Source organism: Puntigrus tetrazona, chromosome 7 (genome assembly GCF_018831695.1).
Source record: "Puntigrus tetrazona isolate hp1 chromosome 7, ASM1883169v1, whole genome shotgun sequence".
Lineage (NCBI taxonomy): Eukaryota > Metazoa > Chordata > Actinopteri > Cypriniformes > Cyprinidae > Puntigrus > Puntigrus tetrazona.
The window spans coordinates 38,371,578-38,391,591 of NC_056705.1; the positions used below are offsets into that span (position 1 = coordinate 38,371,578).

The following is a 20,014-nucleotide window of genomic DNA, read 5'->3' on the forward strand; positions in this document are numbered from 1 at the left end:
AAAATACAGATTTTTAAAAAACTATACTCTGTAAAAAAAAAAATCGAGAATCGAATTGAGAGCTTGCGAACAGAATCAAGAATTGAATCAAACTGGGACGTCTGAATCGATCCCCAGCCCTTCATCTCTCTGTTCAAGAGATGTTCTGTCTATAAGCACACTATGTGGTGGAGGAGGAATAATTTGACTCTTGATTTATTGAATAAAGGCGCACTTTCGCATCAATAATTAGCTTGTCCAATCGGTAATTATTTTGTACTGACCCAGCGGCGACTGACTATTGCACTGCTATCCCATTTTTTTTTTCTCCCTTCGTTTGTAGAGAGTGTACAAATATTTTATGGCTTTAATGTGTTTTGCTTTATTTGCCCCCTTCACACCGTGTGTTATAGATGTCAGGTCAGGTATGAAAAGATCTTTGTCCGGATGAAAATGATCCCAAGAGTGTATCTGAGCTCTCAGGATCGAGTGATTTATGACGGAAAGATGGGGAAGCGGCCATCTTTCTGCGGATTAATTGAATTAATCCAGCGGCTCCCGTCTGTGGCTATTTAAAATATAAATCATTTCTTAAAAATAGGTATATACTATTTAAAAGGTACAGTTATTGCTGACTCATACTGCACTGCATAGATTGTTTTTTTTTTTTTGGGGTTTTTCAGTCAAATGCTCTCTAGAGCGAGATTGTGACTCCCTTAACATCACCTGACCCTAAATAATTAACAGTTGGCTTTAAAGAAGGGACGAGCATGTTATAAAGCACCACCTAAACTTCATGTTTAACAGTAATAATAATAATAAAAAGAAAACTGCAGTTTTATATGCTGTCGTCTTCAGCTCGTGTGATTAATTTTTTTTACAGTGTACCTTTAAAATAAATAAATAAATAAATGCAAATAATATCTTTATGTATGGATTTATTCATCCGTTCAAAGGGAAGGCCAACTCCAGCACGCTGGAAAAACAAATTCTGACATAAAATAGACAAAATGATAGTCATGATTGTGATTTAAATTAAATTAAAATCAATTGTAACTTTATTTCATACAGAGGAGTCAGAATTTTTTTTATGAGTTTTTTCAGATTTTTTTCCCGTAATTTTGAAGTCAGATTTTTTATTTTTATTTATTTATTTTTTTCTAAACGATGACTTAGTATCTCGTTTGTTTTTACTTCCCATTTCAAAATCATGTCTTAGTACCTCGTCTAATTTGCATCCTAATTGTGACTATTATCCTCTTTTTACGTCACGATCACTTAATATCTCTTATGGCGCACGCATGACTTTCTGCACGCCACGAAGACGTCAGATAGTTATATTTCTACGCCGCAGACACGCACGCATTCGTTTTGTTGCACAACTGAAATGAATCAATAATTATCGCAAACTAAATTTGCTCTTTAATTAGCATTTGAATGTCACACCTGAATATTAGCAGTGAAGTCAAAAGCGATAACTCTTCAGTTTCCCGATGCTTGATTTACGTGGCCGCTAACAGAGACACGAAAGGCATTGCTTTAGGAACCCTTGGCAAATGGGCACAGATGTGTTTAGCGGTTGAAGCCGATTGACGGGGCAGCTGAACGCCGTCCCGGATGCCTCTGACCCTTTAGAGATGACACATGTCGTCGCCGCCATGCGTTTTCGCTCAAGGACTTCGCGAACCGCGCGGCGTCCAAGACCAATCAAGGGAGCCAGTTTGGGAATCGCACGGTCTCGCTGTTTTCGGTATTTGGATCTTTAACTTTGTTCTGTTGCATCGAAGTCACGTTCTCCCTTCTTGTCCTCGCTCTTCCTGATTCATTTGCGCGGTGGAAGGCGGTCGTCGCGGACCCTGCGTGGGCCGGCATCAGTGTAAACAAACCTGGAACGACGTTCTCACCAAAGGAGCTTACTGGAAAATGTAGCTTAAATGTGAGTCGCTGGTGTAGGTTAGGACGGAGCTTTGTTTCTGTGACTGGAATGGAGCTGAAGTGCTTTGTAAGAGACGTCAGATTCGGGATTCATGAATCGCTTTCATTTAGCAGACAGCGCAAATCATCAACAACATTGTAGGATCGTGAGTTTTGCACAAGCAATCAGCGGTCATATTAATTAGTATCATTTATGTTAGTTTTTTTATATGTGTTTGCTTGTTGTGAATGAGCTTTTTATTTATATTTTCCATTTTTATTGTCATTTTAGGTGAGGTTTTTTTATGCGCTTCTACTTTTGCTTGATTTAGTAATATTTCTCTTTAATTTATTTGTAGTCATTTTCACTTTTTTTATTTTAGCACATCAGCTTAAAAATATTTTATTTCCATTTAGCTTTTCGGCTAATATTTGATTTTGTTAGTTTTACATGTAAGAACTTGAGCAGCTCACATTTTCTAATAATTAAATTATAATTGTTTTCTTAAAGATAGCCATAAACCAGCCGGCGAAAAGGAGGCTTAATGTGCTTTGATGTTCATTTACTTTCACCAGCATCTTTTCTTGACGATTTTGATGCTGTCAGGTAATTTTTTTGTGGTTATTGATGTTGTCCAACCTTGGCCAGCAGCTGATCCTGTAGGAGTGAGATTCATCTGTGTGCATTTTACAAAAGCGTTAATAAAAATGTAATATCTCGCCTCGGAAAATCACTTTTTTTTTTTTTTTTTTTTATGAAAAAAATGTAATCACCACACAAACCCCAGTGTAATATTTTACTCATTTTAAATCTAGGCACGACCAAGTGGCTTTTACAAGGTGTCTTTTAAGTCATACAAGACTTACATACTTGCATATTTAATGAAAGGTGAGGAAACCCCATCATGCCTTGCTCGTAAATGACTGTGAAGCATATTTTATTAGACGTGCTGTTTCTAATAAAAATAGGCAACGTTTAACTGACCTGCTTAAAAGTGCATCGCCTAGATGAACAGCATTTTTTCTTGAAATGCATCATGCTACAAAAAAACCTATTTATTTTTGCACACCGCATTCCACGTTGCTTTTTAAGATCCTTTATCCTAAAATGTTTTTTCTTTTTATTTTGCTGCTTCATAGCAGACGGTCGAAAGATCCGCTTACGCTCTCGTCTTCGATGCCCTGTGTAAATAATGCCGGGCCTCTGTGGATCTTTTAACACGTTCCCTTGTTCGTGATCCCGCTGCGGTCTGGATTCGGTACACTGTGCTTCGGCTGCACTTCTGGTCTCTGGTTTTGCCTTCAGTTGCGTCCGCGCCTCATGTCAGCCTGACAGCTGTGAACGGATCCGGCGCTGGAGCGGTGTGCATTTACAGCAGACGGGTTTCGATCTCATTTGCTCTTCTTTTATCTCAAAATGCTTATTTTCTTCTGTTCTTCATGTGACGTTATCAGTTGTCATATTACTTGCATTCATGAATATCCCAGTCTGTCCCTCCATTAAAGGAATAGTTTGAGCGACAAGGACTTATCGAACTATTCCTTTAACACCCTCTTTTCTGTCATTCTGTTCCAGGTTGATGTTTCTTTGTGTCATTGGTTGCCTTTTTTATTGTTTATTTCTTTTTTATGTGACCTCTTTGTTTTGCAGATGAGGGCAGAAGTGCAGTTGACGCAGCGGGCGGTGCTCAGATAGTTGCCGTGCACATTAAGTCTCTGGCCGAAAGCACTGACCCGGCCACCGGGAAGCTCTTGACTGTCTTTTGTGGCATGCTGATGAACTATAGCAATGATAATGGTAATGACCGATCCCCTAAACCAGGCGATGTTTTTCGAATGGTCCCTTATTGGTATAGTCTGAGATGTTCTCTAAATTATTCTTGTGTTAATCGATACTGCGTAGATAAGGCAACCTTTTATTTTTTATTTTTTAATTTTTTTATCTCATTCTCTGTAAAACAAACGCGTTTTGATTTGAGTCTGACTACAGTATTTCCTCACAGTTGAACATTAACGGTAATATCCGTAGGGGACCACTCTAAGAAAGCCTATGTGTTGTTTAACTTCTCCTATGTATTATGAATCTAATGTCTTTTATCGATACGTTTGCTAAATGGCTACAATCTGCTCTTTTTGTGTGGTAATTAGCTTCCACGTCCTTTGCTGCTGGGGGTGGTGTTAATATTGTTTTTTTTTTTTTTTTTTTATGACCGTCCATAATAAATATAATATAATAATATAATTTATTTAAAAAAATTTGTATTAATGCATTTAATTTAGAAGTTAAGTTTAGGTTTTTCTTTAATTAAATAGTTTTTATTTAAAAAAAAAAAAAACAATTTAATTGTTTTTAAATAATTTAAATGTTTTAAATTTAAATTTTTAATTGTAAATTGATTTTTATTTTTTTAAAACCTTTTAAAAATAGTTAGATTTTATTTCCAAACGTAGCTGATACGCGTACAAAAAAATGCCATGCATAGAAAAACGTGGCACTGTGCACTTCTTAAATTAGTCAGTTAATGCCTTGATGTAATTTTACTGGAAAGTTGCTTAAAAAAATCGGCAACTTCCAGAGCTGAATGCTCCAGCCGAGCAACTACCATTGAGATTAATGGAAATGATAACGTATAGCTTTCCGTCACTTATTTCTAGTTTGGGCTGCTTAAACAAACAGAGCACTGTTTTGATCGACTGTTTGTCTTAAACTAGGTTTTTATCGATTTTTAAAGAATAGTTGACCCGGGATACAGTTTTCGGTGTATCATGCGTGCCCAGGAGGTTACGTAAGGATCTGGCCTCGTGCTGTTCAGCGGTGCAGCGCGTTGTTTAATATTTAAGGGAATGCAGGCAGTGTATTTACATCTTTGTGACTTGATGTCCCTGAATAATTGATGGACAGGCCAAGCCCTGCTTCCCTCATCCCTGGTTTGCTGGCTTGAAATGGTAATAGCTTTTTTTCGATCTATTACACCTCGCTTCCAGAGGCTAGCGCGAATCAACAAATGCAGGTCAGGCGTTTTTTGTTTTTGGTTTCCTGATGAAAGCAAATGGCGAGATATGATTTTAACGGAAGAGAAGAGCCAGCGGGCTGCTTATTATCGCCGAATATCATCCTCACGCTGTTTGTAACCAGCCTTTTCTTTCCCTCGTCACTCTTTCTCTCAAACGTTGTGTCATGTAACAGATTGCTTTTCTTGCACAGAGTATGTGTTTTTAACCGAAGGCCTGTCATCGTGTTTACTAAGACACCAAGATAAATGACTCATCTAATCGCATAAGCTTATCGCTTGGGAGGTTTTATGTACGTCTTTCACCGTACTTGTTTGGTCAGATCGTTTTGTGTTTGCTTTTCTTTTTTTATATCTCGGCGAACCAAAACACTTACTGAACTGTAATTTCTCTTATTGCTGATTCATTCCCTTGTAAAGGGAATAAGAAAGCGTGATTATTACAGAAATTATATCCTTTTAAAAATTAATGCGTAAAGTGTGAACCGAATGTTAATTGCAATAAAATTAAACGTATTGTAGTTTAAATTAAATCGTTTTTTTTAACCCTTGTAAACACAATGAAGCCTTATTGCTTTTAACGAACACTTAATGAACATGGCATTTTTATGTACCTGTTTATTCTTCATATCTGTTAGTATATCATCTGTTTTATCATGCTGTATTGACCACTCGGCATTCAGCGGCGGAATTATCCTGTTAAATGCACGTGTTTGTGTTATTTATATCGTAAAGAGTAAAGTCACTAATTATTCAGTTATTTGGTTTAATCTGGTTTTGCGATGGCTGATTATTGCTGTTCGCAAACTGTCATTGTTATAGCTGAAAAAAAGTCTCGCGTGAGCTTTAGACGAGATGCAAATATGGTTCTTTTTGGGAAAACGTGACTCATTCTCCGTCAGTGAGACCTGCAGGTCCCCGGTTGACATTTCCTTGACGTGATTCGGGCTTCTAATACTGGCTGGAGTTCCTCAACGATCTCTGGCTAATGTCCAATTCTGCCAAGGCTCGTTATATCGTGTTTTCTTCTTTGATACATTCAGCCAATAGCTGTTGCTCAAACGTTCCTCTCGCTCAGACCGGCAAAGCTTCCGTGGTCGATAAAGCAAATAACAAGCAATTAGGTAGTAAGGAAGAAGCATTTTGGACTGTCAACTGTTTATTAAATGCGATGAAGGGACTTCTGTTGCGTAAATGTGTTACAATTCTTTGTACCAAACTCTTCTTCCATGGTCCATCATACTCGATAACATTTTTCTCCTTTTTTAACTGTGGATGTTTTCCTATGGCTGTCTTCTTTAACACAGCTTTTTGTTGTCTCAGCTGCCTTCTTCTCTTCTGCTCCGTCGAATTTACTGATCTACATCTGCTTCCTGACATATTGATGGCACCAGATGTGCGCTGGTTCCGCCCACATCTTTGTGTCTCATCGAGACGTTTCTAGACAAGCTGAAACATCTCTTCACAGGGTATTAAAGGGCTTACTTGTGCAGCGTTATGACCGTTAGTAAACATAAACAAGACTTAAAATGACACATGTAGTAAGATTAAAATAAGTAGTGGTTGACGAGTATAGATTTTTATTTATACATTAAAAAAGGTAATTGTCAACTGATATTCATTTTTTTTGGCCAGTACCGATATTTTAGAGAGCAGGGTTGACCGAAGGATAATATAAAAACAATATTAAAACAAATAGTTGTTAACCAAAATGTATTTATTTATTCATTGTTATAGCTGATACTGATATCTGGGAGATCAATGAGTGAAATAAAGCCAATATTTAAAAGTAGCTGTCAACCGATATATTTATTAATTTGTATAAATCTGATACCGATATCTAAGAGAGCAAGGTGACCAATGTAGTTGATAAATAGTTTATTTTTTTTTTCTTTTATATTTCTAGCTGATAAAGTAAGTAAATATATTAAAAAAATATATTAATTAATTTTTTTTTTTTTTTATGGTTGATGCCAATATTTTAGAGAACAGCATGAGGAGCGAAATAAAGCTGATATTGTCCACCGATTTGTTTAGGTTTATTTAGGTTTTATATAGCTAATATATTTTGGAGAGCAGGGTGACCGATGAGCGATATAATGCCAATATTAGAATAAGTGGTTGTTAACTGCTAATGTATATTTAGACCGATTTTACATGCAGTACACAGTAACATGACAAAGTGGCAGATTGTAATACAGCACGCGGTCATTTGAAATCTTGGAAAAATTACTCTCACAGTTGCGCTCAGATGCTGGCGTTTTTAATGCCGTCAGAAATCTGATTTTAACACTTATTATCCAAACAAGCTGAACCGGTAATTTAAAATATCGGTTATCGGTTAAATAGCGTTTGATGAATTGGTCTGATCTAGTAGTCTAATATATTAGTCAACCACTACAAATAAGTCAAAATATCAGCCAAACAGAAAAAGTTATAAGCTGATGCTAATCAATTAAATAGGCTAAATATTTGCCATCATATCTGCCCTGGTAATGTATGTGTTGACCTCGAAAATGTCTGCCAACAAGATAAGCAGATGTCTGTTCAGACCAGGAAATCAAGTCTGGTTGAAGCAAGTGTTTTCATTGGTGGAGGACCTGTGAATGTACATTAAATGTGATGGTTAAGCAGTCCTTTGTTCCACTGTGGTCTTGATTAATCGTTCGCATTTCCAGGTCAAGATTACATTTTCTGTGCTAGTCTCACCAAAGCACTACAAAAAATGAAATCTCAGAGCAGTATTTAATGTGGCTGCATTCTATGTTCATTCTGTAAGATTAAGAGCTGGTAAATGAACTCTTTCAGCATGTTGAAGTCACTCAAGTGATTAATTTTTGCATAATTTACTTTTAGAAGATTTCCTGATGCAATGAAATAATGCACGATTGATCATGTTTGATGAGTAATAATAATCAGTAAATGACACCAAAAAGTAAAATTAGCATTTTACAATTACACTTTTAGTTCGTTAAACAATTTAAAATTATTATCTTTTAACTAAATGTTATGTACCTTTTTTTATTAGTATTTATTTACGTATAGCTTTTTGAATTCATTTCAGTTTTGCTCATTTTAATTCTTAAAAATATCTATTTCTATTCATTCCTGTTGATTTCTATTAATTACTAGTCTCTGTTAATTTTCCATTTTTGTGTTTTCAACAAACAAGTGTTTTCGTTTTGTATTTCTTTTTGTGTTCGCAATATTCGTACTTCTTAATATATTATTTAAGCTTCATTCGAGAAAGTATGTTTAATAGTTTTAGTTTCACTCCTAGTAATCAACAACAATCACTTCAAATACAATTTATTTTTGATGACAAGTTAGCAGGTTACCACGTTGTATTACAATCGGGAAAATCATATTATTGTGTGTGGCATTTGATATAAATATTTTTAATGAAAATAGTGTTTGGATAAACTCAATTTATTGCAATGCAATCGCCACAAGAACGATGAATGCATAATACTTACTACATAATACAAAAACAACTGATATATCTATGTTTTTAGACGAAGACCTGCCTGAACTGTTTTGTGTTTCCTCTCTAGACTCGTTGCAGGCTCAGCTGATCAGCATGGGTGTGATCCCGACACTGGTCAGACTGCTGGGAGTTCATTCTCAAAACACGGCGCTCACCGAGATGTGCCTCATTGCCTTCGGCAACCTGGCAGAGCTCGGTGAGTTACCCATTCGATTCAGCCACACATTAAAATACATTAAAATGCATCAAGTCATGCAGTAGGGTGATGCTTGCGCGTCTCTTTTGCCTAATCCTCAAACAGAGTCCAGCAAGGAGCAGTTCGCCTCTACGAATATCGCAGAGGAGCTGGTTCGACTCTTCCGTAAGCAGGTGGAGCACGAGAAGAAGGAGATGATCTTCGAGGTGTTGGCACCGCTCGCTGAGAACGGTGAGGATCTCAGTGACGAACCCGTCGGGAATCAGTTTAGTGACTTTTGGGAAAAAAATACATCACTTGTTTGTATTAACGACGTGTATTTTGTGTTTTTGATACAGTGAAAATAAGTAAATATTGAATAGAATATTTTATATAAAATAAACAAGTTCAGCCAAAGTACCTCAAATAGGCCAATATTTGGGGGATTATTTGAAGTACAAAAGTGTGTTTGTGGCCTAAAAACAAGCCGTATTATTTAGTTTTATTTGATTTTTACCTTTCTTATCAGTGTCTTTGTCTAGTTTTGACTACAAAACTTTTTTTTTTGTAATATTTAAATAGTGTAATTGATAAAAGCATTTTTCGGCCATTGCCGATAACCTCAAAATGACCCAAGCAAGTATTGTGGAGGACTATATTATTGGAAAGAAATATACATTTAGCACCGTCGCTGTATCTTGCTAGGCGTTTGTAAAGGTTTTTGTTTTTTTTATCTTTGCTTTTTAAATGACCATGAGCATTTAGTTAATTCACAGTCGAATGATGTTAAGCTTTCAGTTTTGACACTGAGCGTGAGGTCTGCCGTTGTAGATCAGGCTTGAACACGGCTATGGCTGGTGGAGACCCGCTGACCCACTGACTGAGCGACTTGTGCGGCGGCGTTCAGCGGCTCAAAGGCTTTTTCTCCCAGCTGTGAGCGTGTTGTGTTACTTATAGAAAGTCAAACTCGGCCACCTGTTGTGGTTAGAAACGAGACGCTTCATGAAATGAATGCGTGATTTGCAGCTGTGTTTACAGGCTCTGAAAGCCACGAGGCAAGAAGATTTTATGCTCTAAATATTATCCAAACCGGCCAAGCAATGCAATACCTGGTTTATTTGATGGTGCAAATATCTCAAAATGAATTTTCCAAGACGTCGTCTATTGCCTTCGGTTGAGGCGTGGGGAAGCTACAATTACACAGATGCGTGAGATTTCTCTGCTTCTTCCCTGTTTGGATAATGAGTGTTATCACTGCCACTGCCGCCACCGTCGCTTCCTCAAAATAGGACTCTGGGGTCCGCTTACAGCTGCGGTCTGCAAATCCTCCAGCCTCGGTCAGCTGCTCTTTGTGTCTGCGAGCGCGTCTGAGGATTCGAAGCAGCTTTGAAATGCGTGCCTGAAAAAGAGGTGTTTGTGAAAGAGAGCGAGTGTGAAGTGCGTGTATCGGAGGGGAAATTAATTGCGTGAGTGTTTGTTTTTGCCCACAATACATCTTTAGTCTACAGGGATGGATGGTTGGTAGGTAGGTAAGTATCGACATCGATACTGAATACATTTCTAGATGGGGGGTATTGGTGACAGTTGGCCCGATCTGACTTCTGCTAGGCGACGCTTTCGCACCGTGGCTATGCAGTGCGTGTCATCATGTGCTAGCAACGCGCTCTGTACTCAGGTAATCAAGATACTGAGATATGGAGATTTTTTTTGCGGCAAATACCGCAGACCAGCGTTTCTCAGCTGGCCAAGGAAATGCCATGAACAACAAAAAAGATTTTTGTTCCTCAAATTCTGTTTACATTTTTTTCTAACTTCCGTTTTCCTTTTTAACGTGTCTTTATAAAGATTAACATTACTTTTTAATTGAGGGGTTGACTTCAATCAATTGAGTTATAGTTCATGTATAATTTGTTGAAGAATTCTAATTTAAAATGCTAAAATATTTAAATTAATTGACCCTTTATTAATATAAACATCATGCAAACAGCGTCTGAGCTGCATCTCTGCTGTCTGTCTCAGGCCAGGCTCCCTAATAAATAGATAATACTACCCCAATATTTAAATTTGTATTATTTAATTTTAGTTGCATTTGAGTGATTTTGTGATTTTGTATAGGTATTATATTTATATATATATATATATATATTTTTTTTTATATATATTTGTATTTTTATTTTTTTTTCATTTTATTTATATATATATATATATATATATATATATATATATATATATATATATATATATATATATATATATATATATATATATATTTTACTTTAATCTTTAAAATACTTTTTTCAAATTTAGTACATCAAAATGAATGCAATTTATTTCAGTTCATGTAACACATTTTTATTTTTTAAAATTTTAAGTAAGAAGAATGTTTTAGTTTTAGTTAACCACGATTGAAGAATTGTGAAGAATTCCAGTATGTTTTGATGAAAGCCGGCGGGAGAGCGAGAGAGCAGACGTGGGAGATGGAAAGCCGACAGCATCGAGAGCATGTGCGAAAGCGGCGCTTTGGTTGTTAGCATTCATCGCAGCGCCGCTATCCCATACTGCCAGTCTCCAAGACAACGGCCTACTTAGAGCCACTACACAGCACTACAGGCGAAGCTCTGCGAGTCACGTGGGCCTCAGGAAGAGCGCTTGTGTGTGTGTGTGTGTGATGTAGAGGGGGAAAGGCTGAGCCGTGCTGTACCTGAACACTGCAGGCGTTTCGTAACCAGCCAAATGCGTAGCGAGACGGCCATATGTCTGACCTCAGACATCCATCCATGCCGGACTTTCCCCTCGGCTGTTGTGTCATTCGCCGACACCGTGTGAATCATCAATATTTGGTGTGCTGGGTTGTGTTCCCGCATTTTCTGGACTCGTACGAATTGCATTTGTTTATATCTTGACATTGTGTCATGGTGTGACGTTTGCTGCATCACTTGTCTGGTTTAGTCTTTTTGGGTCAGGGTGTTATGTAATTCACTCTGTTGTGCGTTTGAAGGGGAAAGCATGCATCAAAACGCAACAGATTTATGGTCTGACGTATCTGTCAACCGATGGGATGCTTTTTGGGGGGGTTTTTAGTGGCTGATGCCAATTTCTGGCACTAAGTGTGGTCTGAAGGCTAAATAATGCAAAATAATGATTGCTAAAATCTAATAACCGTTTATGTTGTGTATAGAGTATGCGTCAGATTAATGCAATGCTGATATAGAATGGAAATAACGCAGTGATCGCCATTAAGATGAAATGGCAAAAATCAAATGCTATTGCTTTGTTTTAATTTATAAAACGCATAGAGAACTGACAAAAAAAAATCATCCATAGACAAGACTGTTATTAGGCTAATGGCGTTCTGATTTGTATAAATAATGTAATGTGATAATATCAAATTAGATCACGTGTGCAAAAAAAAGTTAATGATGGCAAGTCAGATCAGATGTGTACGAAACGTAAAAAAAATAGGTATTTTAGGAAAAAAAAAAAAAAAAATATATATATATATATATATATATATATATATATATATATATATTATTATTATTATTTTTATTTATTTTTTATTATTTTAGGTTTCCTTTTGCCATTTCGTATTTTTTTATATATATATATATATATATATATATATATATATATATATATATATATATATATATATATATATATATATATTTATATATTTATTTATTTATTTATTTATTTTTATGTGTCCATGGTTTGATTTTAATGTACAACATTTCAGTTGGTCTTATGGCAGAACCCAGTTTTATTTATTTTTAATTTAATATAAACCTTTCATTCATTTTTTTATTTTCCCTTAATATTTAATTTTATTCTGTATCTTTTTTTTTTTTTAATTTAACTCGTTTTTAACACAAACAAGCCTGAATTTATTCTACTCTAATTTATTCTAATTCTAATAATCCGTATGTCAGCTCTTTTTGCAGCGTAGCGTATGAGTGTAAAGTCGTCATAATGCCAATATAAATAATACAATTTAATAACAGCATTTCAGTTCAGACATACACAGATATAGCTAAAATCAAGCAATTTTGTATATATATATATATAATATATATATACTAAATGAAAAAAGATGACTCTTTTACAAGGTTGGCATTGTGCATGTTGATACTATAATGTAATGATGGACGCACACACGAACAAAAAGCTCTGAAAACTAAAAGATTATTCGCGGACAAGGCTGTTGTTATGAAAAATGTAATGCTGAGGTATAGCTAATATGCAAATGAGATCGCAGTTGCTGTAATCAAGCTATTTTTTAAACAAAATGCTCTGAAAACTGAAAAGATTATACTTATGCAGTGCTCAAATTGACCAGATAAATGAGATAAATGCTGCAGAAAATTCATCATTTGTCTAGGGATGTGAAATAGGGATATGCCGTTACCAAATTTTCATGTTGCGCTGAATTTTTAGTACATTTTCATACATTTTGTAAACAATATTGCGCATAACCGTGATGTATGGTGTGAATCCCACATTGCAGCCTGGTTTTAGACGGTTCAGGCTAGCCTGGGTCTGATGTGCAGGCTGTGAAGTCCCTGTCAGACGTGAAGGTGTTCGTGAAGCTTCGGGGTGTAACGAGATCTCTGTCCGGTCTCTCTCAGACGTGATCAAGCTTCAGCTGGTGGACGCCGGTCTGGTGGAGTGTCTGCTGGAGGTGGTGGCTCTGACGGTGGACAGCGACAGGGAGGAGGACGCGGCTCAGCTCAAGACGGCCTCGGACCTCATGGTCCTCCTGCTGCTGGGAGGTACAGAGCTCAGATGACCCTTAAAAAGCAAACACGGCCTTATAAAACATCAGCTATGACCTCGTGCAGTGTGTTTAATTCATGAAATGTGCTGTTCCTGTGAACGTTCGTCAGTTCATTTAGTCTCCCGGCGGTTACACAAACTTAGACGGGGATGCACGTCCTTTTACCTGGAAAAGGAAAGGCTGAAGTGAGGTTTTTTTTTCTGGCTGATGTGTAATTCACTTCAGTATTAAACACTAGCTGATGGAGCTGCGGGGAAATAAAAGGACTTTCACTAAACGCACTGAATACTTGAGGTTGGATAATTGCCAGCTAGCTACACTTCAGTTTAAGTTTGTGTTCTGTACATTTAAAAAAAAATGTTTTTATGCTCAACAAGGCTGCGCTTATTTAATCAAAAATACATTTGTTTTATTTTAACAATTTAAAATAAGTCTTTTATATTTATTTATATATATATATATATATATATATATATATATATATATATATATATATGAATATATATATATATATATATATATATATAATATATATATATATATATATATGAATATATATATATATATATATATATATATATATATATATATATATATATATATATATATATATATATATATATATATAATATATATATATATATATATATATATATATATATATATATATATATATAATATATATATATATATATATATATATATATATATGAATATGAATATATATATATATATATATATATATATATGAATATATATATATATATATAAAAAAAATACTTATTTTAAATTGTTAAAATAAAACAATGTGAATATATATATATATATATATATATATATATATATATATATATATATATATATATTTTAAATTGTAATTTATTCCTGACTTTTCAGCATCACTACTCCAGTCTTAAAGTTCTTCACGATCTTTCAGAAATCATTTCAGATGTGACTATTAAGAAACCTTTTTAAATATTAGCAATGTTAAAAACAGCTGCGCAGCTTATTGTTTTTGTGGAAACCAGGGATCCTCAGATGAATAGAAAGTCTAAAACAACATCTTTTGCAACATTACTGTTGCTTTTAATCAATTTAATGCATCCTTGGTGAATAAAAGTATGCATTAACTTTTTGTTTTATCTTTCTGACCTCAAACTTGTTGCTTTATTAAAAAACTTTTTGTAGTTTACTTTTTTTCAGGTCTTTTAATGAAATAAGAATTCCGATTTTATATCACGTGTCTTAGTAATGATGACTTAATTGAAGAAAAAATGAGGCTTGAGAAGATTTTCACACTTCATTTTTTTCTGAATCTTAGCTGATTTAGGCAGATCATGCCCAGAGAAACCTTGTAAATTAAAAATGGACAAAAGGTGTTGTTAATGCATGTGTTGCATGGGTTCGCTGCACTTCCTGCTGAATAAAACCAGCCTTGCTGGTTCATTGATATCATGCCGAATGATACAATCATTAAAAGCCGATCAGAATCTAAGAGCCCAAGCGTTTAAAGCGCTAGATGAGAAAACTGCAGCATGTGCATTTAATGGGCCGATGTTCTGTGGGAAGGCTTTGTAATAGGAATCATTCTGTCATGTTAATGTGTTTTCCTGTAGATGAGTCGATGCAGAAGCTGTTTGAGGGGGGTAAAGGCAGCGTGTTTCAGAGGGTCCTCTCATGGGTGCCCTCCAACAACCACCAGCTCCAGCTAGCAGGAGCGCTCGCCATCGCTAACTTTGCCATACTTTTTATTTATAGAAAGCAATGCAGCGAGTTACTTTTCTGCGTTACTTTTATTTATATAAAAAAGTTAATGCAGCAAAAACATTCGAAATTAAGTTTTGTTTACATTGTATGAAACGTGTTAATCTTAAATAATCTTTGTATATTTATTATTTGTATATAAATACACACACATGCATGTATATGAAACATTCTATATGTTGAATATATTTATTCATAGTATAAATTATATGGAAAAAAGAATATATATATATATATATATATATATATATATATATATATATATATATATATATATATATATATATTTATATATATATATATATATATATATATATATATATATATATTTATATATATATATATATATATATATATATATATATATATATATATATATATATATATATATATATATATATATATTTATATATATATATATATATATATATATATATATATATATATATATATATTTTTTTTTTTTATATATATATATATTTTTTATAAACAAAATAAGAGGGTCATGACAATTTTACGCTGTTTTTAATTAGTGCTGTCCTGAATAAGCTATTTCAGCTATTTAAATATACTCCACAAGACAAAATATTAAACGGATTAATAAAAATGGCCCCATTCTTCAAGTTTACATATCTTTTCATCTTAATACCGTGCGTCATTTGCTGCATGAATCCACTACTGTTTTTATGTTTTGTGATCGTTGTTCATGAGTCAGTTGTTGTCCCTGAGAACTGTGTGCTGTTCTTCAGAAAAAAATCTCTCAGCTCTTGCACATTCTTTGGTTTTCCGGCATCTTTTGCATATTTGAGCCCTTTTCAGCAGCGATCGAATGCTTTTGAAATCCACCTTTTCACACCGAGGACAGCTGAGGGAGTCATTCGTAAGCTTTACAAAAGATGAAAAACACGTACTGATGCTCGTGAAGGCTACAGGATGCATTAAGAGGAAAAAAAAAATAAGATTGAGAAGAATAAGAATTTGCACGTCATTGTCCTGTTCAAAAGTTTTCACCCCCCTGGTGCTTAATGCATCAGTAAATGTTTTCAGCTCTTGAAACAGTCTCACACCCATACAGTTCAAATATAAAATCGTAGTCATTTCAAAGGGTTCAAACTTGCAGAAGATGCTGGAAAACCAAAGAATGTGCAGAAGCAGAGAGGTTTTTCTGAAGAACAGCAGGTAGTTGAACTGCTCAGGTCCAAGTAGGAACAACTATCACAATATATAAAAATTCATGGATCATCCAGGAAGTGACACACAGCATTAAGATTCGTGGGTGTGTAAACCTTTGAATGTGGCCATTATTATAATTATTTGGTCTTGAGAATATGTATACATCTGTTACATAAAACTGCATTTTCAGGACAGTAATAAATAACAAACAACATGCACCCATATGATCCCTCTTTTTTTTAACCTTTACTTAGGTTGCAACTGTATATTTATCTCAAATAATATATTAAAAATATATGTATATATATATAATATAATATGGGATTAAATATATATATGTATATATATATATTAAATACATGAAGATATATTTATATATATATTTTATAACATATTTATATATATATATATATATATATATATATATATATATGTATATGTATATATATATATATATATATATATATATATATATATATATATATATATATATATATATATATATATATATATATATATATATATATATATATATATATATATATATATATATATATATGTATATATATATATATATATATATATATATATATATATATATATGTATATATATATATATATATATATATATATATATGTGTGTATATATATATATATATATATATATATATATATGTGTATGAGAGCTGTCCAGCAATAAATGAGAAAATATATATAAAGGAAACTCTGTTACTTAATTGAAAAAATAATTAGGATGTTTTCTCGTAAATCAGAACTAATGCATTACTTTAATCATTACTTGAAGAAAGTAATCTGATTATGTAACTCTAATTACTTAATATGTTACCCCTAACTCTCGAGATCAGTCCAGCACCCTGATGAGTATAAATAAGTGTTTTTTTGTGCACAGATGGGAACTGCATCCACATTATGTAGACAACTCTCGGATCAGTCGTGAGTAGAAATAAGCTTCTGGAGCTGTTAGAGACAGGCACGTGGAGCTTCTGAGGAGACAGGCACGTGGAGGAGGGGAACGTGACGGTGCAGCACGCCGCCCTCAGCGCCCTGAGGAACCTCGCCATCCCAGGCCCGTCTGAAAGCTCACGCAGTCACTGGACGAGTCACTCGCCTGCGCTCAAGCGTCTCAAAACTAAATCTGCTCCATCTTGTTCTCTCTTCTCCAGTGGTCAACAAATCTAAGATGCTCTTGGCCGGTGTTTCGGACGTGGTGCTGAAGTTCCTCAAATCTGAGATGCCTCCAGTCCAGTTTAAGCTTCTGGGAACGTTACGGATGCTCATCGACACACAGGGTATTCATTATTTGAAAACAGAAACCCACAGATAGTTTAGTCCCAGAATCGTGTCAGTGGTTGCGCTGCTGGTTGCTGTGCTGGCTGCTTGTGTCTACATTTTATGTTGAAATTATAAACTAAATAAATGCATCACCAATTATTTTATTTATTTATATGTCTGTAAAATTGAGATATTCATACTTGTTTATTTAAATTAGATAAGTATGAATATTGTAGTGTATGTTACTTTTATTTTTTATGTAAGTATACATAATTAAATATTAATTACCTCTGTGCACACTTTTATATATATATATATATATATATATATATATATATATATATATATATATATATATATATATATATATATGCATGCATATATTATAATATATAAGAAACACAAATATATAAAACACTTAAATTAGAAATGCTACATGCTGGGGGCTTTACTAATACTGGAACAAAAATATACAAAAATATAACATTCATACGTATTATTAAATGCATGAATATTATTTATATTTTATATTGTTTTTATATTTTTTTATTTTTATTACTAATACTAATAAAACACAATGCACAAAATTAAACTAACACAACTTAACTAAACTGACCACTGAAGGTATATGAAGGTATAAAGCAATTTTACAATTATATATATATATATATATATATATATATATATATATATATATATATGTATATATATGTATATATATATATATGTATATACACAGTTCTTGATTCCATGGATTTTTAATTGAAGTTGATAAGCTAAGTCCCTGTATGTTTTACAGCTGTTTAGCTCCGTCAAAGACAGCATGTGTGATTTGATCTCAGGTTCAGGCCTGTCTCAGCCGCTGCCACGCAGCAGTCAGTCTCTGATATTAAGCGAGCACAGGATCGATGGCACTCTGTCATTGAGTAACTATGGATCTGCAGACAAGGGCTCTGCCGCCCGACGAATTTGCATCGTCTTTCATTGGCAGCGGCCCAGACGCGTCGGCTTTCAGTGACAGCTTGGGTTTAAAACAAATATTCTAGGGTAAATACAACTTAAGCTTTATCGACAGCATCTGCGACAGTCTGCCAATTACCACAGAAAATAATGTCAGGTGTAAAAAAACACCCCCCCCCACAAAAAACAGCAATATGCATCTTTTACAGGGTTTAGAAAGCCCTTTAATAAAAGTCTGGTGTTCAGTCAGCATGTTAAAATGATTTCTGGCGACGTATGTTGTTAAAAAATGCTGTGTGTGTGTGTGTGTGTGTGTGTGGCAGCTGACGCAGCAGAGCAGCTGGGGACAAACACAAAGCTGGTGGAGCGTTTGGTGGAGTGGTGTGAAGCGAAAGACCACGCCGGAGTGATGGGAGAGTCCAACCGCCTGCTGTCCGCTCTCATCCGACACAGCAAGTCAAAGGTCTCTTAGGGCCCTAAGATTTCTGGGATGTAGACCACTCGGATAGAAACATTGGAATTTACCCTATGACGTTAAATGGCATGCAATTTGTCAAATTTTTGGATGAATAAATCAAAAGTAGGTCAGCGCACTTCAATGAAATCACGATATGGACTTTTTACATGTGTGTTCTGCATGAATGAACCGTCACAGATTTGACTTTTACGCTTTCATTTCAGAAAGTCTGTCTTCATTCCGCATTCACACGTTAAAATGCAATTGAAATTGAATATATTGCTGTCGTATATTACGTTTTAATATAATTACAGTCATAATACCTGGTTATTTTTATGATTACAATTAATTAAACATTTTTTTTAAAACATAATCAAGAAAGGTTTTTGGGGGTTGGAGGTTGGAGGTTACTGGGTTTGGAATTGGAAAAAAAAAATTGGTCAAATGAATAAACAACAAAACCGATTTCTTACTCATTTTATGCTAATTGCTTAATTATGGTGCGGCACTAGACGCGCGCCATTAAAAAATATATAGTGCAAGTCAAAATCCCATCCGTCCCATTTAAATCCGTTTTTTAAAATATAAAGACTGAAACAGTATTTTTTGTAAAACATAATCCAGCTAATTCTATTTAAATGTAATTTAATCATTTTTTTAATGTATGTTCTGTTCATGTGGTTTCGTGGTGTGGATGATTTCTTCTGACTGCCGTTTTCTTTCTGAACAGAACGTGGTCCGAGCCGTTATACAAGGTGGAGGTGTTAAGCACTTGGTAACCATGGCGACGAGCGAACACATGATCATGCAGAACGAAGCGCTGGTGGCCTTGGGTCTCATAGCGGCGCTAGACCTGGGTAAACATCTGGTGAACTCTTTTTGCTGTTGAAAAAATGCCCCAGTTAGTCTGAATTAAGCCTACATGTGATTCATCGTCTCATATTTATGCTATTTATATATCGTATTAATCATATGCATGTTATTTTAGCTCTATTTCGGCTAAATAAAATGGTTTTAATAGCTC

The 20,014-nt window shown here is 34.5% G+C and overlaps 1 protein-coding gene across 1 annotated transcript in view; it reads left to right on the plus strand.

Annotated features, from left to right (window-relative positions):
- Positions 1 to 20,014, plus strand: part of rap1gds1 (RAP1, GTP-GDP dissociation stimulator 1) — a 34,465-nt gene that overhangs the window by 10,891 nt on the left and 3,560 nt on the right. Inside the window, 9 exon segments of the mRNA XM_043245431.1 lie at positions 3,545 to 3,691; positions 8,459 to 8,587; positions 8,693 to 8,818; positions 13,195 to 13,338; positions 14,960 to 15,085; positions 17,185 to 17,367; positions 17,465 to 17,590; positions 18,857 to 18,996; positions 19,721 to 19,847. Coding sequence (XP_043101366.1) covers positions 3,545 to 3,691; positions 8,459 to 8,587; positions 8,693 to 8,818; positions 13,195 to 13,338; positions 14,960 to 15,085; positions 17,185 to 17,367; positions 17,465 to 17,590; positions 18,857 to 18,996; positions 19,721 to 19,847 — 1,248 coding nt within the window.